General features: G+C 38.8%; 1 protein-coding gene across 3 annotated transcripts in view; it reads left to right on the top strand.

Moving 5' to 3' along the window:
- ctnna2 (catenin (cadherin-associated protein), alpha 2) overlaps positions 1-25326 on the top strand; it is a 305218-nt gene that overhangs the window by 17682 nt on the left and 262210 nt on the right. For all 3 annotated transcript variants that reach the window (XM_044189180.1, XM_044189183.1, XM_044189181.1), the window contains exon 2: positions 7244-7350. In XM_044189180.1, the coding sequence (XP_044045115.1) occupies positions 7249-7350 (102 nt within the window). In that variant the 5' untranslated portion in view covers positions 7244-7248. The remainder of the gene's footprint in view (positions 1-7243; positions 7351-25326) is intronic.

Raw genomic sequence — 25326 nt, 5'->3', positions numbered from 1 at the left:
CTATTGTTTCAGACAATTTATTTCTGTTTTTGTATTTTGCTTTCAAAGTGCATCTAAAACATAATCAGTCTTCAGTTAAAACTAAACTTCAGTTTTTGTTTGTATGCTAATCCACCCATCATTGGACAAATTGAAGGTAAACATGCCGGACTACACAGTTTGTTGCAGAGCTAACTAACAGACTCACATATTCACAACTATTAAGAGAGCCGATTCAGAATCAACCTAACCCATAGCAAATGGATTGTGGGTGGGGCTGGGGCTGGGGCTGACTTTGAGTAAACCACTTGAATAAGGGCAGGATATGGACACTCTAAATGAGCCCGCAGTGCTAACCACTGAGCATCTGGGCTGCCCATCTGTGTGGTTAATCCATTAGAAAGTGTTTCCAAGCAAGAATTCACATGAGCAATAATAGCATGGCCTTTATCAAGATGTTTTTATTTATATGCATATTTTAGTTGTATAGTTTTATCATCATTCCAGACTCTCCTAATCTTTTGTTAAATTGTATGTACAGAGTTTGTCCCAATGAAGTGTTGTGCAGCTAGTAAACTACATGACATAACAGTTTTTGCAAGTATTGAGGAAGTAAGGCAGTCCTACACAATGATACTTCTGTTTTGTGACTTGCAAATTATGGAGTGTTACTTTTTAGTGTTTAATATGGCATTGATTCCACTGTACTTTTCATGATTTATTCCTTTACCGTAGAGCGTACCGACACTTTATATCTCGAGTAGGCAGAAATGATTAATGAACAGAGACAACAGAAGTATTATTTACACTAACACACAAAACAAGAAACCTGATTAACAACAAAGCTACAATTTGGCGAGCCTTCCTTGCCAAACTCAGCAGGCACAGTATCTGCAGGCTCGTGATGAAGTGAGCAGAGAGAACGCTGCTTTCCAGCACTGAAACGAATCGGTGAAACAGCAGCAGTTGGTGAAACTAGCAGTATCTCAACCTGTGAAATGTTCATTTAAGTTCTAGTTTTCAGTGAATCGGTCATGAAACTTTACAGTAGCAGGTAGCAGTGGTGTTGTATTAGATCTGATTCAAGATAATGCAATGATGTACTTTGTCACAGTAACTCTTACAGTATGAAATGAGTCTACACTGCATTAAGGTTGTAATGCATCCATTGTGAACACTGATAGTGTGTCGTTAGCTTGGTAATATACAGACTCCATGAGTTCAGCCAGCCAGAAAGAGCTATTGTTGGACTGGGAGGTGTATTGAAGCAGGGTGCACCACTGCAGACCTGTTACCTATCAAACTCAAGTCGCCCAGCATCTTGCGGTCAGGATCACACTTCTCAATTCAAGTCTCCAAAGAGAACTGAGAATTGTAGTCATGGAATAGCACTTACAGCAATCAAGCACATACTGTGTCATAATAAAATCATGCACACTATTAATCTTAATAAAGTAATAAAAGAAATAACTGCTGAAAACAGTAAATAAAAAATACGGCATGCTCTACAATGCTGCACTTTTTGTCGATATATCAGTGCCTAGCTGAGAGAAGTAAAATGTTCATGCAAATGCTTTTGCAGTGCTTTCTTCTCTAGAATAAATCCTAACAACTCTAGCAGATGGCCCATTTTCCTCCTTGTGCATTGTGTTATTCTAAACCTTCTGAAACATCACCATCTTTCCCCAAAAGCCTGTCCTGGGGCAGAAGGAAACAGTCGTTAGATTTATTTAGGTAATGTAGATGAGAACATGACAGTAAACAATGCTTGCTTCAACTGTACACTTTTTCAGTACGGATATACATACATTTATGAAGACACAGTATACAGTACATGTACATGCAAAAACACAAAACTCTTTCACAAAACACACACACACACGTGCAAACAAATGGAAGTGCTCATAACAATAATATATGATTTTATAGTTAAAATATGATGCAAAAACAATAAATTGTCTCTGCAGTTGCTTTTTAAAAAACTTTTTGAACTCGCTTTGTCTTTATTTGTATTTTCTTTTCTCATACAGTGAATAAATCATTTTCTTTTCTCTCTTTGTCTCATTTTGCTCTACTCATGCGCCAGTGACAGACATACACACACACACGCACACACAGTTGTACACAGCAGATGGCAGGACATCTCAAAAATTACAACAACTGAAATGTGACTCATGCTCTTCACCAAAAACTGATCTGAGAGAGAGATTTTACCCTGCCTCAGTAGACGGCTCACTCTGTGGTGTAGGAATTTGTATAAAGGACAGATCTGAACACTTCGCCACATAGCTTGTTTACCCCTATTTCAGTAGTAAACAGTAGTAAAATAGGGGTGTCTGGCAGACACATTGCACTCGAGGCAGGACCCTGCTTGACCTCATATTTGGAATGAAACTGTTTTCGATTGCTGTAACTTGAAATGTTGTTTGTTTAACTGAGCTTGAGTAACTTGAGGGAGGAGTTAGGGAGTAACGATTGGTAGGACACATGGTCTTGTGGCTATGTAGTGTGTGACGCAGAGGATCGGGGACACTGTGAAGACTGACTGACCACCGCTCAATAGCATGGACAGTGATGTAGAGCTGTTAGTCAGAGCTAACCAGCCATGAGAAGCTACTGTCAGACTCCTGTTTCACCGCTGGAAAGACAAGGAGTCTGGCGGAGCTTTGACAGTCACTAAAAGCACCTTGAGAGAGTTACTGTATGGGTACCTGTGTTGTAGTTGGGCTAGCGGCTTTATTACAAGAGTCTCACCGGTTTGTGTTTCTGTGGGGGAGTCTCAGTACATAGCCATAGTCATGCTGTTTATCGCGGTTAACATTACTGTTCGTAGGCCCTAAATATCTTTTTACGCTCTGAATACAGCAAATTCTCTTTCATGTACAACATAGGACGCATGGCCTCGTGGCTTATGTGGCTGCTGGTGGCAGCAGCCATGTGAGAGAGGCACAAACTGGGGCGTATACGTATTAGACCTTGGAGTCTGTAAACCGTAAGAAATGGTTATAGGCTGATATCTCATACCAATGACCATGCACAACATAGTGTGTCAGCGTGTGATACATTTGTGTTGCTATCTGTTGTAATGATGGCAGCATTTATATATTCAAATGAGATAGTCATGTCTCCTTTACGTACTCCATAGAATACATTCAGTCTCTTTACAGATATGCTAGACCACCACCATTATAAAGCATCATTATCAGCATGTATTTTATTAGGCAGAAAAATGTTGATCACAAATTTTTACGAGTCCTAGGTGACGTCAACACATTGATTATTTTGTTCGACCAACAGTCTAAAACCCAAAAATATTTAGTGTACAATGATGAGAAACTGACCAAAGCAGCAAATACTAGCTAGAACCAGAATGCGTTTGCCATTTTTGCCCAAAAAAAAAGAATTATCAAAGTAACGATTAATTTTCTGCCGTCAACTAATCGATTAATCGACTCATTTTAGCTCACTATTTTATTTTGAGTTCTTTTAATGCCTAAAATGACATTAAATTGTTAATCAATGACAAGAAGCATTATTTGTTAAATATGGTAATTGTTGCTGTATGTGATTTTCAACCATACTGCACTGTTAATTAAAGCAGGTAGTAGTAGTTTGTTTCAACTATCAAACATTTCCACTTTAAGTTAACACACCTACTATGACTTAGCACTTATTACCAGTTTCTTGACACACTGCTTTCTATTATTGTTTTGGTTACATAATGTGTCAAGAATAGTTTAAACCCTGGTGTTTGAGAAGTTACACTGTCATACATCAGTAAACTCTGTTTATTGCATTGCAATGGCACGCTGATATTTTTCAGTGCTGCTGTTTTCTCAACAGTGGCATATTCCTCTGCCCGCAGCATTTACATCACTCCTGCTTATTTTAACTCTATGCATCATGCTCTGCCGGGAAACCTTTAATATTATAAAGGAAAGCTGCCGAACTAGTCTTCAAAAAGAGAGGCTGTCATGAGCATCATTTCTTTCTAAGTTATTCTCAACTACTACTTAAAGCTGGGCTATGCGATTCTGGAGAAATCCAATACCATGACAAATACCATGGTATAGAGCGAACAATGACACAGCAAGTAGTGTAACTAACGTTAGCTAGGTTGGTGGTTAGCAAACTGTCCCTACAGTTGCTCCTGCGACGCTAACAGCCAGAGAGGACGAGACGTTTCCCAGAGCCGGCACACCAGCTCCAGACAGCGATACTCACAACTCTCCTGCTACTATAGCTAACATCACAACAACAGCATATCTTGGCAAACTAGAATGTAAGCTTAATGTCCGTGAGCAAGTCATTTAACGTTACCTGACACACAAATCATGGCTGGAATAGTGTTGTGTGGTCCGAGCCACTTTGTTTGTTTCCCAAATACAGAGCCAGGGCTGTGTACAAACACCATATTTTTTCTAGCACATACACACAGAGAGGACAGCTAGCGTACTGTGTGGAGATATTTGCTGAATTTGACAAAAAGACGTGTATTGGATTTGATTCGCATACCCCACCTTTAAATAGCAGGTTGCTAATGTAAGATGTCTGAAATTGACATCAGCTAGACTGTTACCATAGAAAAAGACTCTCTACTGTCCTTTAAACAGCAAAAAGAACATAAAGAGAGTGTATTTATCAGACAAATGCCAAAACTTTCACTTGTATTTTCACCAAGTAATGTACATAAAGATAAATAGCTACAACTGATTAAATCTAGTGACAGTTGTCATTTCAGCTAGTGAAATCAAGTGTAAGGAAGATAATTTTTGCATGTACGGTACTTTTAGATTCTGAATGTGAAAACTTTCTGTATAAATACGTTTTGCCCCACATTTTACTGCAATTGTAGCAGGAATGTAAGCTTGTTAATTCACAATTTGCAATGTGTGAATATTTTCTAGTTACATTGTGCAAGTATTCAGGTTTTGCCAGAAGTAAATTAAGACTGGAATTCAACGCTCCTCTCGATCCCACCCCTCAAACCAATGTAGCATGTGTAATTTTGAAAATGTCAGAAGAGAGAAATTACATGCATCATTCCCTCAGGTTCTGTCAAACTACTGTGCATGATAGATTGATGAGTTGACAGACGCACAAAGCTTCATTCATTGTTCCTGTCCAGATTTCCTTGTGGGGGACAAAAATGTAATGACACCAGCATAAGTAAAGGCCTGAAAATGTTTTTGAATCTAAAAGGTCCATGCTCTTTTGAGAGAACTATAATGTCTAGGTTGTAGTTTCATCAATAGTGCCAGGTTGCCAGATTTCCTACTGTTCATCCATCTTAACCCACTGTGTGTAGTAGTAGAGGCCTCTGGCCCAGATCTGTCATTCTTATTCACATTCTTTACTCCCTTCTGCCTCATCGACATTGGCAGTAGACTGGGCCAGTCCCAGCTGGCCCATTCTGAAATTGCTTACTGTAGAAACACATCCCCACAGTAAAACAGACTGCTACCCCCATGCCAGCTGTTCAGTCCTCACATTCACCTAATATAACCCCACTGAGTTTAAGGCTTTTAAAAAACTTTAATGAAAAAATATTCCAAGTTAAAGAGCAGATTGTCTAAAGAACTGTACAATTGAGACTCATATTGCAGAGCTCACCCCGATCTCAGGAGTGTATCTTTTAACATATGTGACTTCTGTTGTTGCCATTTTCTACAACACAGAGATGTGGCTTAAGAAGGTAGTCAGATTAGCCGAAGGAGTTAAACTTCAGGTCAATTTGATGTCCAACTTTTTTCCTGTTTTCCTTTGCTTTTACCTCCTTTCTTTACTGAGAGCTGGATGCTCTCATACTGCAACGCTACAGTACAATGCAATGTTTCTGTCTGAATGATTTTAAGTAATCAGAATGCTGCTCGGGCTCCCTCAAAAGCAATGTGGACAAATCTATGCCAAAACTCCACTGAATGACAAATGAAGAAAAACAATACAATTCTCCCCGAATTTACTGTAGCCTTTCTCAATATGTTTCAGCTTTGGAGAGATATAATGTAATGGTGGAGTTAATTAAGAAAGTTAATTACAGAAATGTAAGGTTAGAGAGGTGACCAGCCATTAATTTATGGTTTGCTGGAATTGTTGACTGTGCTTTGTTTCATTTGATGAAGATTATGACATCTACGAAAACCTTGTTTTGGTAGTTTTCGTCTGGGCTTCATTATATTTTGTGGAATTGCTGAGATGTCTGTGGAAATTGAGTATTGGCACAAACCTCATGATGAAATATGGTCTCTGTGAGTACTTGCTTCTGATTGGTTCACACTTATTTGTTAAGTAAGGCATATCCATAACAGGTTATGTGGTTATTGGAAAAAAAAGCTTATGACATGTAGGCTAATTACCCCCTGACACAGAGGGGGATTGCCTCTGCGGAGTGCACTATTTTCATAGCCACAGAGTACTTTATTGTGTTTATACCATGGCCACATTTGGGGCAATACAGTGTTTAAATGGAAATGTCGTGTTGAGACTTTGTCAACCACAGAATAAGCATTACTTTATGACAAGAAAATGTCTAAATACTCCCTATCCTGGGCCTCAATACAGCATGCTGGAACTGGTGCCTGAAATTTGTAATCAGGATGTTCACAGGTAAGGCAAATACCTTCCACCATGGTCCTGAGCACTGGCACCCCATAAATGGCCATTCTCCTTCATGCCATCTTCATCCAGGAAGTGTGTACCTTAAAATAACTTATTTGTAACATAAGAAAGACCAGAAGTACGACCGAGTGTGCATAAATGTATAAATGTAATGTGGTTGAGTCTTCTGTTTCAGAGTGAACGTCACAAACGATCTTTCCTGGTCATCTAACAACTCGTCTTTTCAGAAGTGCCAAAAAACAACTGGCAAACTTTAATCAACTAATCATAGAAAACATACCATGTACATACAGTGAGTTAGCAAGACTGCACAGAACATCGGTGGGACTATCACTACCACCTATGGGAGAGTTCCACAACACAATGCTGGCCTAGAAAGGCCTGTTGTCTATTTGCCGTCTTATCAACTTGTCAGCTTTGCAGAAATATTTATGCCCGAACAACTATATTCAGAACAGTTTTTTTAAGAGCTGTTTCACAGCTGAACACTGCCTACAAACTTTGTGAACACCTCCAGCCACCCTGTCCTCTTGGGCAAATGTAATGTGCAATGTGAACTGCCACAGCTGTTAAATGTTTTAATGAGCCAAAAGCTTTTCACAGCAAAACATTCTTCTAACCGTTTAACTGCTTTCGCTCCCAACAGAGACCATGACGACCGCCACCTCCCCCATCCTGTTGAAATGGGACCCGAAGAGTCTTGAAATCCGCACCCTGACTGTGGAGAGGCTTCTGGAGCCCCTGGTCACACAGGTAGTTCAGTTAAGTCTGTGATGCAAATGTAACAAAAGAGTAGCCAAACCATTGAAGTTTATAAGATAACTGGAGCCTACTGTCCCTCTCAAATCAGTTGATATCCTTTAATATATGTACTAACACTAGACAAGAACTAAATCCAAGTTTATATTTTGTGATACTCTTAAAGGTTTGTTTACCATCAGTAACGTTTGTAAGGCGTCAATGGTGATGGACTAATAAACACAAGACACAAGGCTCAGTATGAGAGCAAAATTTCAAAATTACGTTCTGTGCTGTATCACTTTGTTAGAAATATGTTAAACTGTATTGGGTTACTGCCAAGGACTTTGGCTCATCGCCACTGATTTTGTTTGGCTTCCAAGCTGAACAGATGGCTGAACATGACTTTGGTCACCCTGGCTTGTTGTGACAGAGACTGTGACTAGGGTTGGTTATCATTTAGATTTTCTAGATTCTGTTTCAGATTCTGAATTTGTTTACCGAATCTGGCCCAAATCTTACTGAATCCTGGTTCAGATTACAGTCATACATACAGTCAATACATATTATTTGACTAAGAAAAAAAAAGACAAAGTATGTTATTAGTAAAATCCACCTGTAGCTTCTGCAGGTTTTGGTTTCTATGACAGAATTTTCACCTGACTCATGCATGTGTAAGTTGTTTGTAAGGTCTAGGATTAGGGTCAAGTCTTGGAGGGGTTTACAAAGTAGTATGCATATCTTCCAAAACATAACTTGGGTTATGCTTGAATTACTTTACCTCGAGCAACGTTTAATCTTTGCAAGTACATTTTAATACTGTGCTGACATGAAGAGAAACCAATGACTACCTGAAAGGTACTTTAAAAACACATTCAGAAATCTAAAAATCTTTGGTCTGCTTTGGGAAATAGATTAAACTCTGCTCCAGAACTGAGCAGACTCCCTTTAAAATATTCTGATGCAAGTGTTTGCACAGTAATATAATAACAAACCACGCCACTGCAACTTTCCCTAGTTTTTTCAGAAATCTCACTACAAAATCAAGCAGACTTATTCACAGTAGTCGCAAAATGAACACAGACTTCAGGTTTGACTCTACCTATTTATTCCAGAAAGACATCCTTGGCAACTATCCCATTTCTCCAGGATGGCTTAATAAAGCTGCTTCATTGCAGGTAATGGCTGACCCACTGACAGTGGTGGATGTTAGATTTGGAAAGGCTAGATTTACTCACAGACTCAGAACCCAGCCTGTTTACTCTTTGGTCCCCTAGAGAATGTTTAAGTATTGATTGTAGACTTTTTGCCAGCAATACACAGCCCTTTTATCTCCTATTGTCAACTTTTTAATGTTTGTTTACTTTTGGAACCTGGGGATACTAACACACAAAGCCCTTGTATACTCACTTGTTTTAAAATCATTGTATTTGACTCAGAAGTTGGACTAAGTCATTGTTTTGTTAGTCACAAGGAAGTCTCAGATCTTTACTCTCTGAAGTACACAGTCCTAAGCAAGTCATAATGCATTCTTCACCAAATTATATGTAAGCGCCAACAGAACAGGATAATTGTTAGAAGTTTATCAAATAAAAGTAACTCATGAATGCTTCAAAAAACAAGAAATAAAAGTTCAGAACTCAACAATAAAAATTCCAGCAGTGCAAACACAAGCAGGAATTGAGCTTGCATGCATCACTTGTTGAATCGACTAAGACAGCACAGTACATGGCAGCATGTGGTGCATATTTTTTAACTGGTCTGAACAGACGTGTGACATGCTTAAGTGCAAATCTCCATCATCCTTGAGACCATAATTGCACTAGAATTGCTTGCTTGATTTTTTTTATTTCTCCTGAAACAGCTAATTCTGCTCAAGTTAAGTTCACAGCAAATCACCAAAATACCAGTCAGGGGAGAAAACAATATTAGAGCATATATGGTTGAATACAAGCAGAAGTTGAGAATGTGTTTCACTCCTGATTCATTTTATAGGATTTCTAAGCTTGAGTTATTGCCGGCCATCAAACATCACCATCCGTCTCCGTATCCCTGCTTGTATAACTTTATGGATTTTGGGTTTATTTGCTTTAATTGGATTACAAAAAAAAAAACTACCAATGAACCACCATTACTCTTTGCTTGGAAGAAAACCCAGACATGCATTTTTCAATTGGCATCATCACCCTAGTTTGAATAGTATTGACATCAAATATCTGAACAAACCCTAATGAAATATATACTCTGATTTTAGGCAGGCTTGAGCTGAAATTTGCAGATAGACAGTATATCAAATCCAACCCAGTTGGTTTCCATTCAGACTTGCATTGTGTGTAGTCTGTCAGCCACATCCTGTGTTTGTTCTCATGAGTTGTCATCAAAGTGACAGGTAGGTAATTGCTTAATGTTAGCAGGACGAAAGGCTGATGAGCTTCCTCTCTTAACACATCCATCCATCCATCCATCCATTTTCTACCGCTTGGTCCCCGTTAGGGGGTCGCGGGTGACTGGAGCCTATCCCAGTGACTTCGGGCCTTAGGCAGGGCACACCCTGGACAGTGGCCAACTCGTCGCAGGGCGAACACAGACACAGACAAGGACAGACAACCATTCACTCACACATTCATTCAATACGGGCAATTTAGAGTTATCAATTAACCTACACATGCATGTCTTTGGACGGTGGGAGGAAGCCGGAGAACCCGGAGAGAACCCACGGTAACACGGGGAGGACATGCAGACTCCACCCAGAGAGATTGTGTGATGTTGGTCCGGTCCGGGAATCGATCCCACGAACCCACAATCTCCTTATTGGGAGGCAGGAGCTTTAGCCGCTCTGCCACCGTGCACCCTCTTAACACATAGTGATCAATATTAATTCCTGTCTATAGCAATGTCTGACTGCCCTTGCAGCGAATTATGTGTCCTACTACCAAACATGTTTTATTTTGAAAATGAAGTGTCTTCCCCTTGACATCTTAATTTATTTTTATTGAAAACAACTGTGGCCCTGGATTAATTCAGACAGGTTCATTCTGAGTGTGTGAATTTCCCTGCACAATACTGATTGATTTAGCCAAAAGATAAAGAATTCAGATGCAGGTCTTTTGTCATACAGGTCTAGAAATAATAATCATCTGATCCTTTCAGTGGTATGATCTTTTACTAGCAGTTACTTGACACTGAGAATTAAACTGAACGATTTTGTGGACTTTTTTTTAATGATCTGTGACTTTATTTGCTACCTCCATCTGACATTACCTTTCTGAATTGATGGCTATTACAGTTAATAAGGATTTATCATCTACTACAAGGCACAATAATAGTAAAATGCTGCAACAAAGATGATATTGCGTCAAAATGCATCCCCTAAAAACCTATGGGAATAAGCACAATGGCCAACTATGGTAGTTCATCTTTTCTGCAATTGCATTGGAAGTGTGAAGCATTTTCAGATATGAACGAGACACTGTGATTGTTTTCCCTGTCAATTTGGATGATTCAGTGTTTTCGGGTGGAATAAAAGGTTGCCTCAGGAGGATAGACAAACAGGCTCACCCTGACATTGCTTGAGATAGCAGGCTCATTTATCATAACCGAGCTTCTCAGACCCCTGCAAGAGTACTGGGCAAGTCCATAGCTAATAATACTGAGGGGCTTACTTTATCACTGCGAATGAAGGCAGCATGCCTCTGATATAGTAAACATTTTTATACTGCAGCCGATAGCAATATTTTTTTAAATGAAAATAGGGACGTAGCCTTGAGAGGCAGGTGGAAAAAAACAGGTACTAGAAGTTGGGCTGTTTTCATTTACTACAGTCTAGACTTTCTGTATGCTGGTATGGAAACGTGGGAGCCAATAACACAAACCAGCTGGCCAGAATGGTGTGGGTATAAAAAGTAGAAAGGCTTTGATATAACGACAGGAAATGATGACAGAACTTGGTCAAGTTTTGAATTTGAAACTTTAGCTAGCATCACTCACAAGCACTGACTACTCTTATCAGAATCAGAATCAGAAATACTTTATTGATCCCCGAGGGGAAACTCCTTTGTTACAGTAGCTCACTATCACGTCAGTGCACACAGGAATAGAAGTACTAAGCAAAAAATATAATACACTATAATACAGGTAAGCTAAATTAAGTACCAAGTGGGTATAAGTATAAAATTAAAATAAGTGTAAAGTACAAAGTGGATTACCGGTTATGCAGTGTTTTTGTGGCTCCTGTGGTCTTCCTATACATTTATATTAATATGAAACTTTGAATTAAAATTTTGACATGTAGAAATGTACAGCATTTAACTTTGCTTCTGTGGGGAGAGGGGTCAGCTGCTGACTCACTCATCAGGCATTTATTAATGTGTACATATGGTACATAAGGTGACATTTCATATGCCAGTTAAGTAAATGTGTTACATTGCTTGCTTCTTATTCCTGTTATTGGAGGAAACATTATACTATCCATTATGAAAGGAGAAAATGTACCTGTTTCACGATTTTCTGGTCCAACATTTCTGATGGACTAATTTCTATCTAGCCAGTGAAATGTAATACCAACATGTGGGTGATAAAGTATTTATACATTTAAATAAACAGAAAACCTCTTCATTATAGGAATCTGAAATTAAGTCAGTAATTTCTTAACAGTGTTTAATTATGAGAACATTAATGGCATTGTTACATATTGCCACTTTTTTTTTGGCATACTTGTGTACATGGATGTATCCAAACAGACTAACTGAAAAAGTTGAAACATTTTAATAGACAAAATCTATTAGCTACCAAATAAATAAATTAATTGTATCATGTTAGTTATCATTGCACAGACATTTAAAAAAAAAAAGAAAAACAGCTCATCATTGCATATGTTACACATGACAAACAGAAATCTTGAATTCAGTTTAAAAAGGGACTTATTAGGGCTACTGTACAGGCTAATATTGACTCCATGTCAGTGTATTATGATGTAGAATCTTGCCATTCCATGTGTATTGGTGCTTGTCCTGCAGATACAGTAGATTTGGCTTTGCACTTCTGGTAAATATAAGTGTGCTGATCCCAGAACGTGTAAGTCTCACATCATGTCGTGTGTTTCCTGTAATCGTTTCACAGCAGGAGCTCCTAATGAGGTAAAAACACTCCATCCCAAATATTCAGGGTGAGAGGTAGAGGCTTCATCAAAGCTTGCATTTCTACTTTCAAACACTATTTCATCAAAGAAAAGACAGCTTTTCTTCTCCACTTAATTTCTCTGTCTCTCTCTTACTCTCTCACACACACACACACACACACACACACACACACACACACACACACATTGAATCTAATTCTTATTCTTCTTATTGCTTTATATGTTTATTTAGTCTTTGCTTCCACTTCTTGCTCACCCATTCCATTTCATCTTAACTTGTAACACAGAAACAATGCATTGTTTATCTGTGCTTGCTTTGCTTTATTTGTTGTGTGTGCTAATTGGATTTCCCTTTCGAGGAACAACTGACAAGGGCAACTATACCATTTACAAAAAACATGAGACAGCAGGCACATTTTTTTTAATTAACTAGTCAATCAGGTTGCCTATTTATTTCTTTAATATCAGGCTTGTTCCTGTCTACTGGTTTTTATTAACTAAAAAAGAACCGCTGTTTCGATCCTGAAGAGGTAAAATTATCCAATATTCTTTTATAAAAAAGCAAACATTAGAGAAAAGTCCAAAAAAATGAATACAAAGTTGTGTAGCAGAACTTAGTTTTATCTTTTTTCCTACCCCATTAATAATTTCACGACCCCTCAGATTTATCTAGTGACCCTTTGGAGGGGTTTGACCCCTCGGTTCGAAACCACCACTTTATATAAGGAAGTTTAAACTAGCTCCACCTAAAACGCTGCCTACATATTGATGCTCAGTATTATCAATCTCATACATGGACCATTTTTATGCAGAATGAGTACTTTTACTCTTAATTTAAGTACATTTTGATAATAATAATTCTGTTCCGTTCTTCTTTTACTTAAGTGAGATTTTAAATGCAGGACTTTTACTTGTAATTAAGTATTTTTACATTGTTGTATTGGTATTTTTACTTAAGCTAATGATCTGAGTACTACTTCCACCACTGATCTACCATAACTGTATCTTCTATTGGCCCTGTATTTAATTTAGGAAAGCCAAAGGATTCAATACAAGAAGCTATTTTTGCTTTCCTGTTCTTGAAGCCAGCCCCAACACTGTCAGTGCTTTGAGTATTCAAAATAAAGCGCTGTATAAATGTAATCCATTATTATTACTGTCATTTTCTGCCATAAAACACTCATAACTAACAATTATTGTCTGTTTTTCTGCCTTAATATTGTAGATGTCGTTTATTAAAGATGAATTTGCAGTCAGCTGTTTAATTAGTATGCAGTCAGATGCAGTAGCTAAGGTTTTCTTTTGCACAGTTAAAGTCTTTCAATTGAATTCTTGTTATTGTGATGTGTATGCCAATTAGATTGGTCTTCGAGATTATAATTGATGCTTAATAAAAAGTCTTGTCTGTGGTTTTGAATTTGGCTAAGGAGATGAAGACTCTAGCCATACTTTGTTTTACATTTTACGGTTTCCGCTGTTGGTGCAAGTGCACTATCTTTAGCCATCTTCAAATAAAAGTGGGACTTATTTGGTAAAATCTTTACATTTTATTTTTGGTATTTTATATACTGCATTTGTGTCGTGTTTATTCAGTCAGCCCGACTTACCTGGTAAACCCAAAAGAAAAAGTGTTAGCTCTTACAGGGTTAAAGCATGACATGAGTACCACTTATTCAAAACAAAGTGGATTTTCCCCCTGATCTCTCCGCCCTAATTCCGCCTCTTGGATGGGATTTCCAACATTGGGATGTTTGGTCGTTGACATGACATTCTGCCTCCATGTAATGCAGGGAAGTGCCTCTCTGCAGCATTGCCAGACCAGAGAGCGCTATGAAATCATGTTCTAGTTATGGGCCTCTGATTCCCCTGGTTGCTTTTGATACTCTAACATGGATTCATTCATGGTGAGTACTCATGCCAACCTTGTCAGTCCAACTTGCTCCTCTGAATGAATGTTTGATCTCAGAGGTCATATCGTATGTACTGCACAGCTGAATCTGCTCCAGCACTGTATAAACTTCTTCAAATGTAAACAACTGACAATTATGAGCTATCACTGTATGTACAGTATACACTGATAACTGCGCTGCCACTGTAGGTCTTTGGTTCTTTTTCATTGTTACAAGGGTAAAAGTGAACACTGGCTTGATAATGAAGGTCTTTAGGAACAAGTCCTGCTTTGAAGGCAGACAACAATTCAGAATAAAGAGTGATTTTATCAAATATAGTGAATTGACATGAGTAAGGCGCTGTCGGTGTTGATGCTTGTCAATATTCACATGAATCATTGATTAGCTGTGTTTCGGGGACACAGCAAAAAGTATTCTTGTGGATCCTTATTTCTTTTGGTATTCTTGGTTATTAAGTTGAAAGCTATTTTTCCTCGGCATACTAGCTTCACAGCCGTAATGGGCTAGCAGGGCACCTGAAGGGCAGAGTTGGCTGTCAGCAGTTGATGCTTTAAACCCCTTTGTTTTTGTATGTCATCCAAGCCCAAGGGTGGCTCCTAGTATTGGTTGGCACCTGACACACATACACACACACGCTCTAGTCAAGGGGCTTAACATAAAGGGAGGGGAGACGATGGCGGCAAGGGGATTAAGGCTTCATGCTGCATCACTGTCATAATCCATTAAGCCAGCGGAAAAGGAGGAAGCCTGGACCTCAAACAGACACTTTTCGGAGGCAAGAAGGGATGCTATACTTCTCCTCAGAGTTTTCATTGAAACCACAGAACAGTCGCTCTTAAAGTTGGGTAATTTTGGGAACTGCTACTGAAGATGATCTAAGTTTAGAGAGTAGTCGTAATTTTAGGAATAAGATGACAGCTTGTTGACAACAGTAGCATCCTACTTTTTAGGGAAAAACAAAACCTTTATTGCAGACAAGCAATATTCAGATGTAGATAAGTATTACCCTGGTCTTGGATGCACTGAAGAAATGGGTCTAGCACATCTTACGCTTCATTTTTGAAAGCTAAGTGCTAAAAAAAAAGGGGAAAAGCTCACTGGATTTGGAGATGTGAAGTCCTCCACTCTTTGTACTCTTTTCTATCCCCTGTTTGAATTTGGATGACAGTATTTCTAAGAGGCTTTGAACCCCGCAAGAGGCGGTAATGTTCAAAGGCTAGAACCCCTGCTTCTTGGCATGCTACTCGTGGGACACTTGCCATGTTACAGGAAGCAATCCTTAATTTAAGTTTGAAGGGGGAAATAGGGAAATTACTTGGACAGCTGGAAAAACAGTGCTATCTTGTCAAGGCCAAAGTATGGTTTAAATTTTCCAAGATGTTTTTCACAATAAATGTTACAGTTCGAATTTGTACTTACACAAATTAAGAGGTTACATGGAATGGATAAATGGTGTATAGATCTCACCTAAGCAACACCACTTACAAATGATATTAGGGTGATAGTGTAGTGAAGTATTTGAGTTTGGAAATTGACTTTGAGTTTTACTTAAACTCTGTAACATAATTTAGTTCTTATCTGTTTGCCATGACTGCATTTCTCTTGGATCTTGGTAACTACAGTAGTGAACTGCACTTGCCATGTGTACTTGCATGATTCCCTTTTGTCAAATGTTTGCCCAAATGAAGGTCTAGTATCCATAAAACTGCTTTATCATGCTTGTATTGGACCCTAGGCATGTAGAACATTCTTTTTTTCTATCTCCTATCTCCTTCCAATCTATAAGAAATACCTTTAGTATATCAGTCTTGGTCACAATACCCTCACATATTAACTAAAAAGAATGCAGGTGGCCAGCGCATTCATTTCTCAGTTAATCTGGTAGTGACCACACAGCAATTTTTCTCTCTAGATGTCTCAACTGCTCTCAGGCTCCTGTTGAAAATCACTGCACTGTTGCTTCTATTCAGTTCAACATGTGAACTCTTGAAACACACACATGTACAATGCAGGAATTTACTTGCACATACTTCTCTCTCTTTTTTCATCTGTTACGCTCTTATCCTTTGTTTCTCTTTATTGCATGTAATATTGGGGCTGTGTCATCTCTCTCTCTCTCGCTCTCCTTTCTGTGCATTTAAACTGATCACTGGAGAAAGGTGATGATAGTAAGTAATACTTTATTTTTACACCGCAGTACGATAAGGATGACAGCTGCGTCATTATACAGAGTGCCCCCTGTTAGCTTCTGTCTTCTCATTACCTCTGCCAGTGCCTTGGGGTCAGGACTGGATCTTGTGAAACACGCTTTCATCTGTCTTCGGGCTGTATCTTCTGACACCTTGCTATGTCAGCATATGGCTTGCCCCAGGGTTCTGAGCAACAGCCATGCACAGATGCTGGTTGTCCTCTCTCTTTCTGCTTTTCTGCCATAGAAAATACACCACATCAGAACAGATTGCCTTTGACGCACAGCCCTCCTAGCCTCTGTGCTGCCTAGTCAAAAACAATCTTGACTTCATATTGTTTTTGTTATTCTTATTATTATTCATAGCCACTGAAGGACCTGTACCACAAATAAATGCATTTTCATAGTGTTAACTAACTCTTAGTAAGTCATGTGAGGGACTGTACTTTCTGTGGTGTCAGACCAACAAAAAGGCACTTTTCAATGACTTTGACTTGTCACAGTAGGAAAAGCACAGGTGTTACTAATCACATTAACCACGGTTCTGTTATATTCAAGTGTCCCAGTAAGCCATGACAGTGTGACAGTGAGCCAGCATGCACAATACCAGGACCCTAAAACTGAAGCAGCTAAATGGAATTACACCTGTGCTTTGCCAACTGTGACATGTCAAAATGTCTTCTATCCTTTGAATACAGGTACTAATAAATACTATTATAAATCTAATATCTGAATGTATAAGTAAGTAAATATACTGAAAGTAGAGCTTTAAAAAGTGACTACCTTTCATAAAATGTCAGGTGTGTTTTGTATTCACTGCATCAGTTTTTGCTTTGTCTTATTTATGTGTTCGATGAAAGAGAAGCAACAATTTAGAAGCGATTTATTACAAAATAGCAAAATTATACAAATGTTAATTATGTTTATGAATGTCAAAAAAGACAGAAGAAGACATGATCTATACCGTTAAAATTATTCCAGTACTTCAGGACAGTGAGTGCAATCTCACAGATGGCCACTTTAAATTTAGGTTATTGCCAACGGTTGGGAAAAAAAATGATTGTATGTGTGTCCTTATGTTTAGTCAGCTGAGTAAATTCAGCTGTGGTCTTGAAGCATAACTGCATGTTTTATGAGAACAGCCTTGGGTGGTTGAAGAAAAGCATATTGCTATCACGTCACAAGACTTTTTCTCAATTTTGTTGCAAATAAAATCCCTTGATTTGGGCAATCCATACATGTGAGGCTGCATGATTACAGTAGTTTTTGAAATGAGAAAACATACAGTTTGAACAGCACGCCATATATGATGTCCTCTTCAGAGTGATAGGGACATCATCAGGCTGAAGTACAGCTCATACTTTTTCTCACCATTTTGCTTTTATCATCAGGGACAAAAGGGACACAAAGACAAAGCCTGCACACTCCCACATTTCAAAACCGTCACAGATTAAACATTAAAACATAGAAGCGTTCCTTTGTCTTTTTAGTTTGACAAAAGTTTTCAGTTCCTGTCAAAACACACATTGTGCACATAATACAAGAAAGACATAGATTATGAAATATATAGATTAATCACCCATATCCGCATAAACCCCTTTTTTAAATGAGCTGAATTTAACTGAATTACAGCTATCATAAAACATTTAATACTGCTTGTTACTACTTGTACATTCTTTTATCCGGTGTTTCATTCATACCATTTATTTTCAGTTAGCAGCTCTCAAGTTTACCATGTCCTTAAATATTTTTATTGAGCCAAAGAAGACACAGTATATTGTTGTCAATTCTCATTTTCATTTATATGAAAGAACTATAAAATTATATTCATGTACAATCACAGATATTTAACAGATAATATAAAATATATAAGATTGTATTTTGAGATTGGAACAGTATCAAAAATAAGCAAATTAAAAAGAGAAAGAAAAACATTTCAAAATAAAATAAATAATTCAATTAAATAAAAATTGACAAAGATAAAATAAATGTGTATATACTAAATAAAAGAGAGATAAAATAAATCTAAATCTAAGAATGGGAACATAACTCAGATAGGGCAGTCCAGGAGCATTAATTTCCTACCTTTATCTTCCCCCTTAGTCTTCCTTATCTTCCTAAACCTTTTTTGCCTGTCTGCAGTTTACCATGTCACAAGCACTTCCTCCAACAAGAAAAAAAAAACTGTATTTAAAACTTTTATTAATGGGGGGGCTATGGGAGCCGCAGAGGACAGTCCAAGGTCAGTGCCTTGTAGTTTTCTGGTAATCTGTGAACCAGAACGTTATTGTGGCAGGCCAGTTGGATACATTTAATCACCAGTGGTACATCCATACAGTTTTGCCTCATCAGATATTTTGGAAACCAACACAATAGCACTTATACTCTTTTATATTAGTAGTGCCCTGGACTGATAAGAGTGTGACATAATGCTACACATGCTTATGCTGTGAAGATGCTGAGCAGATGTGGAATACAACTGACCCATTTGGGATCTTCAAAGGACTCTGACGGTGAGCCAGCAGTTCCTCCCCTGTTCTGCTGTATGTGTGTACGAGTGTGACAGAGAGGAAGAGGATGAAAGGGAAAGAAGCAGACAGATAATCTGAGATTCTGATTGTCTGCATATTTGGCTGGGAGCAAGATAAGCACAGATTTAATCTAAATGAGACTGAATAGCCAAACATGTGTGCCTGCCTGTTCCTTTTATATGTATGTGCGCTTTTTAAATGGTCTTTTGGTGTTACTTTCCTCCAGACAGCCCTCCTCTTCCCCTGTGACCTATAAACCTGGGTTAACTTGATCAACACTGTCTTATTATTTGACAGAACAGAAAATACCACAAAACAAGCCCATTGACATGAATAATTTACTTGCTGATCTCAACTGTGAAAATACTTTGGTCTCTGGCTCTTCTTCAGTTTTATTTCACTTTGCTGAGTTGTGTATTTCCTTTACTTTTAGAGGCAGAATTGGTATTCAATATAAAACTTTTGCTATGGATCCCTGTAGTCCATCATTGGGTAATTGCATCACTTTGGTTGCATAGAATTGAACCCAGTAATTTTTTGTGGAAAATATTTCATCTTTGCACTGTGTGAACAAAATGATTAGAAGTAACCATGGAACTGAAATCCTATCATGTTGTACAGATATGGTGTGCACGTAAGTTGGTCGTGGTGCTTGAGTCTTTGAACTACTACTACAAATACTCCTCCAAAAGGAATTGTCAAACTTAAAACAGAATTTAAATTGTGCTTTTGCGGAGTAAAGATTATTGACAAACACAGACATTTTACACCAAGCTAGCAACCCGCACTGGACAAGTCCAAGTTTTTGTAGATGCGTAAATGTGTTTCTGTGTCCTGCGATCTGCATAAAAGGAATCATGGTCTGACCTACCAAGGTCACTCAGTTAAAAAGGCTTGATGACAGATAACAACCAGATAACCGGCTGTCATATACACACGTGTTGTTCTCTCTGGTTTTCTGAGTCTTGCAAAATCAATTATTTTCCAACTGTGTGGTTCTGTACACAATCTGAATATTCTGCTTTCAGCAGTTTGTTTTAGTTGAACATTCTGTTGCTAGTAACAACCCCTACTTGCACAACTTGCACAACTGACATTGCGACATCCAGGCTGTATTTGAAGTCTCCCTATTTTCTATATAGTGCACTATATTTACTGTCCACCATTTTGAGTGTCCAAAATCTGAGTGTGTAACTTCATCCACTGTAGTGCCCTCAAAAATTGCACAATGGAACAAAAAAGTCCATGTCCATGGCATCTACACTACAGATTTTACAGATGCAAAAATTACTTTAGAGCAGCTCTACACTTGTCAGTGATAGCGCAAAATGATGATGAATAGTAAGTGTGCGAAATCTCAATTTGCTGCTCACTATTGAGTGTCTATTATATAGGGAGAATGAGGGAGTGATTTTGGACACAGCCCCAGTCATTTGTCAGATCTGTGACCAAGCAACTATTGACAAGCATCTTTTGTCCTTGTTGGGGTACTCTCTGTAGGTGCTCTTTTTATTTTGTCATTGTTGATTTGTGAATTTGTTTTCCTGCAATCTGTTAACCAAGCCAGCCATTATACTAGCTGTCTGAGGCTAATGTGCTGCTAACACAACATTCTAAGTAACTGTAATTTTACTGATGAGCTAAATGTTATGTAAATGAGGCTTTTATACTTGTAGGCTGTATGTATGTTTACTAGATAAATGACTGGTGTAAATCCTATGGAGACTCAGTGTTGATCTTTGACTGGTTCTTCTTGAGGTACAATAACTAATTTATACTACACCTTTCCGAGTATATACAAACCTGTTTCCTTTTTATTGTATGAACTCATTTCTACAATACATTAGGCCTAACTATTGTTTATAAAATCTTTTCCTGATTTGTTGTCACAAATCAAATAATTTGTTGTACAATAATGTTTTCACAGTTTCACAATTGCTTCCAGGAAAAACTTCAAAGGGAAACTCCTTCATTACAAGTGTGTTAACCTCAGTGCACATAGTGAGGACAGACAACTGGATTTTTAACATTGATTTTGTGTTTGTGTGCACCTAATAGGAACTTTTGTTGATGGAATTTCTTATCATTAAATTGACTGCTCAATAATCTATAGGTTTATCACAGCTAAACATAGGCTGTAAGATACAATGGCCTCAAGACACGTGAAAACATAACCTGAGCTCCAGCATATTGCTCCTCAGAGGCAACCCATGTTATCTTCATTTAGCTTGTGTTGTAGCTACGATCTAAAAAGAACCCAAAGGCAGGACGCAGAGAAAGAACTGAAGTTAGTTTAGACAGTTTGATTGTACAAAGAGATAGTGGATCTCAGGAAGGTGGAGGACGCTGGAGCCGGTAGCCGGGCTTCCGCTGAGGATCGTGGCTTACTGGCCGGACTCAGAGGACGAAGGTGGTGAGCAGAGCGTGCTGGAAGTGGCTCGAGTAGCGCAGCAGGCAGGGAGGTGAAGGCAGCTTGACTGAAGATTGAGGAGATTGACTGAGATCACCGGCATGATGGGGGGAAAAAAAAAATCTGAGCAAACTAGAATACAAACAGGGTCAGGATTGGCCATAGCAAAGTACCACAGGGTTGTACTGAGACAATCTGGCTATGAATGAAGGGAAGAGCCAGGTAGAAATACTGGGAGGCTCGATTGGATGATGAGCATCAGGTGTGCCGGTGATCAGCAGCAGGAGGGAGACCAGAGTGCCCCGCCCAGGCCAGTACACACACACACACACACACACACACACACACACACATACACACAGACAGACAGGGGACTGACAAGGAAAACAGGGAGAGGGGAAACACAACAGCACACAAGGATAGGAGGAGATGTGGCTGAACTATGACAGCTTGAGGTCAAAATATGTCAATGATTAAGTAATTTGTGAAATCAAAGGTCAGATTTGCTGCAACATTACTTTAGACAGTCAAAACTCTCTTCGTCAGCAAGGTCTAAAGTATTGAAATGTGAATCAAGAGTCGGGTGTGACTGCAATGCCTGCTGCTCGAGAAACAAAGAGTGCTGTACTCTGGGTATACATGTCCTTTGTTGCTACTACTGTATCATCTCATCCAAGGTCCAAACCTTATTGTACTCTTATATTCTCACACACTCTTTGAAGCCATGTTTTCTGTGGATTGCTGCACTGATTTCTTTGGCACTGATCTTTAAGCCATTTCAGAATGAGATTTGAGAAAGCTTTCATGTGGTTTGTCTTTGAAGTGAACGGCATATATTCTGTCATTTGTTGTGAAGATTATGTGAAAACCTCAAGGCATGTCACACAAACATTAAACCCACGTCAAATGACGACCCATAGGCATTTTCACCAAAGAAACAACACAAACGTCCAGTAATTTCTTATATTCATATTTTAAGTAGAAGTAGAAAGTTTGAGAGTTAAAAACAATGTGTTGTTGCTGAAATTTTCTAATTGGCCAGTGTTGCATTGAATTCAAAACACACTTTTGTATTGCTGTTGTTTTGTTTTCCTTAGATTAGTTCCCCAAGGACTAATAATTGTCTCTTTTTTCCACACACTAGATGAATGGTATTTTTAGATAGTTCTTGTCATCCAAACAAGTTTTTTTCTAAGGTATGCTCATAATTCTCTCTACAGAGAACAATGTGCCCCAGCCGACACACAGATCCAGAGTTTGTATGTATATATGAAGATTTTCAAATGGGTGCAAAATTGTCCTTACACAACATCAAGTGGTTTAAAGCATGTCCACCTGAAATGTACTGCTAGAATTTATTGACCCACTCTATCGAGCTCCATCAACTATGTATCAAAAAATGTCCTGTCATGCCTCAAAAAGGAATTAGGTAATCTCATTGATATTAAAAAGACATCTGTGGTGAGAATGATAATGAAGGAGTGGGAGGATCAAACAGAGTATAGGAACATGGGCTAAGAGGGGTTACTAATGAGGAAATATTATGGGGAGACTGAAAGTCTATTGCACTCTCAAAGCTAAACGCTGTTCTTAGAAGATCACCTTGCAAAATGTGAAAATCATTATTGCAGACAACACCATTGATTCCAGGGGCTCTGCTTTTCTACTGTAACACGTTTTCTTGCCACTATTTGTTACATTGCGTGAGTGTTCATAACTTTAAGTACTGTGAGACCTAATATGTTCTTGTGGTGAAGAAAATTGGTGGAAATGCAGAGTCGTCCCCCCCCCCCAAAAAAAATGGATAAATTAGATAAACCTGACAATTCAGTGAAAATCTATTCAAGTAGGAAAAATAAACCGAAAAAGATGAAAATGTTTGACAACCAGTGCCATGTTTTATTATTCATCAGTTTTTCTTCTTATCCATCATTGTACAGCACAGTTCCTCTCCAACATTTATCTCTAGGCTATAAAACTAAGCATGCTTCCAGGAGGTTTTATGAGGATGTGGTTGCCAGCGAGCATGCTGCATGGTTGAGAATGTCAGAGCTTGACACCCCTGCAATGTGACACTTCCTGCTAAAATCCTTCCTCTTTGCCACCCAAAAACCCATTCAGGTACCAATTTTAATGCTCACTAATCCTCACTGCTTTGCACTTCAGCATATGTTAACTTCAAAAGATAATTTAAATAACAGGGTATGTTACAAAGTGAGCACAGCCTTCAGTGTAAAAATTCTATATGCAGCTCTGCATGATTTTTAGCCAGGGCTATAGTGCTGTTGCAGGTGCACATGGCAGGTACAGTTCAGATCTTCAGAAAAATATAAGTAAATATAAAAAAATAAAAGTTTATTTTTCCTTATATGCAAATGTATAGTACAATGCAAGTGTGTGTAGTTCGCTGCATTTGCATGTTTATTGGTCTTGACTATATGTAGTTTATGTGTGAATGAATGTACAGTTTGCTGGCGGTTAGGCACTCAGTAGTGTGTACTGTTTCTACTGTGGCAAACTTGGTGAACACCTAGTGTGTAACATGCCTGAAGCCTGAAGCCATCACAACAGCCACCTTGTGCAATCGGGTTTCTATATTGTCCTTCTCACAGCTAAGTGAGATTCACCAACTTGGAAAAATGAAGAGGACCCCCTCTTGCTTTTGTCCCCTGAGATTTTGCACACATTATGCACTTTACACATGGGCCTAAATGGCCTCATCAATTATTTAACATAACAATGTTATGTACATCACAAACTGTAGGAGGGGGCCAAAGGTTAACAGAATCGCTCAGGAGCTGTGCATGGGTGTGCATGATCATGTATGTGTGCAGTTGGCTACATGTGCACACACATGTGCACAACCTTCTCTAATGTTCACCAGTTAAAGTGCATCACTCATCCGTTGGATGCGGGTCTCAGAGGCTGAAGGCGGAAAATTAAATGGCTACGCAGAGCCACTGGGATTTACTACTGGAGAGTCCACTGGCCAGTGCTCTGGAGAGGAAAGGCTGCATGGCATTTTATACTATTGATCAGCAATAAAATGAGAGGGCAAGGCACAACAACTCTTTAGGCCTGAAGGAAACGTTAGCCTCACCATTGCCTCAGCATAATCACTTATGTATTACCTGTTAACTGTTTCCTATCTGAGCTGCAGTTTAAAATCCTGCATACTTGAGTAAGATTTAAAAGTGGGGGCTAAATTAATGAATTCTTGCAGAGACATGGCTGATCTTGACAAAGGTGTGAGAAATAGAGTTGGACATGGCTGGGTGGAGGATGGGAATCCGCTAGAAACATGGTTCCACACACTAGATGAATCCAGCTAAGCTTGTTTCTCCACCATGTGTTTGAAGAATTTACAGTAGTGCTGTGCCCGTTCAAAACGTGCCTGTTTGGAACGGACCGATTGCTTTCATCCAAACAACTTCACACTCGACACTGCACTTCCTTGGGTCCTCGCCCCGCCAAGTGTGAAGTCGATCAGATGAACAGTTGTCGAGAAAATGGAAGGACAGACATACACACAGACAGACAGAGACGCCTTCCATTATACTTAGATTGCTGAAGCAGGGAGTGTTAATTCAGGACAAGATGAAGTGGCTCTGCCATGGCTGACAATTGACAGTGCACAAAAAAAAAATGCTGTAATTTATCTTAAGAGTTCTACAAATAATGTGTTGCTAAAAGAAGTACAAGCCAATCTATGTCTATGTGATTGCCCCCACCTTTCCACCCACCAAAATCAGCATGAGAATCCTGTGCAAACGGGCTCTTGTGTCTGCTTGAGTATTGCTCAGCAATTTTGTGAA

Source organism: Siniperca chuatsi, linkage group LG3 (genome assembly GCF_020085105.1).
Source record: "Siniperca chuatsi isolate FFG_IHB_CAS linkage group LG3, ASM2008510v1, whole genome shotgun sequence".
Lineage (NCBI taxonomy): Eukaryota > Metazoa > Chordata > Actinopteri > Centrarchiformes > Sinipercidae > Siniperca > Siniperca chuatsi.
This window is presented reverse-complemented; position numbering and strand designations above follow the sequence as displayed.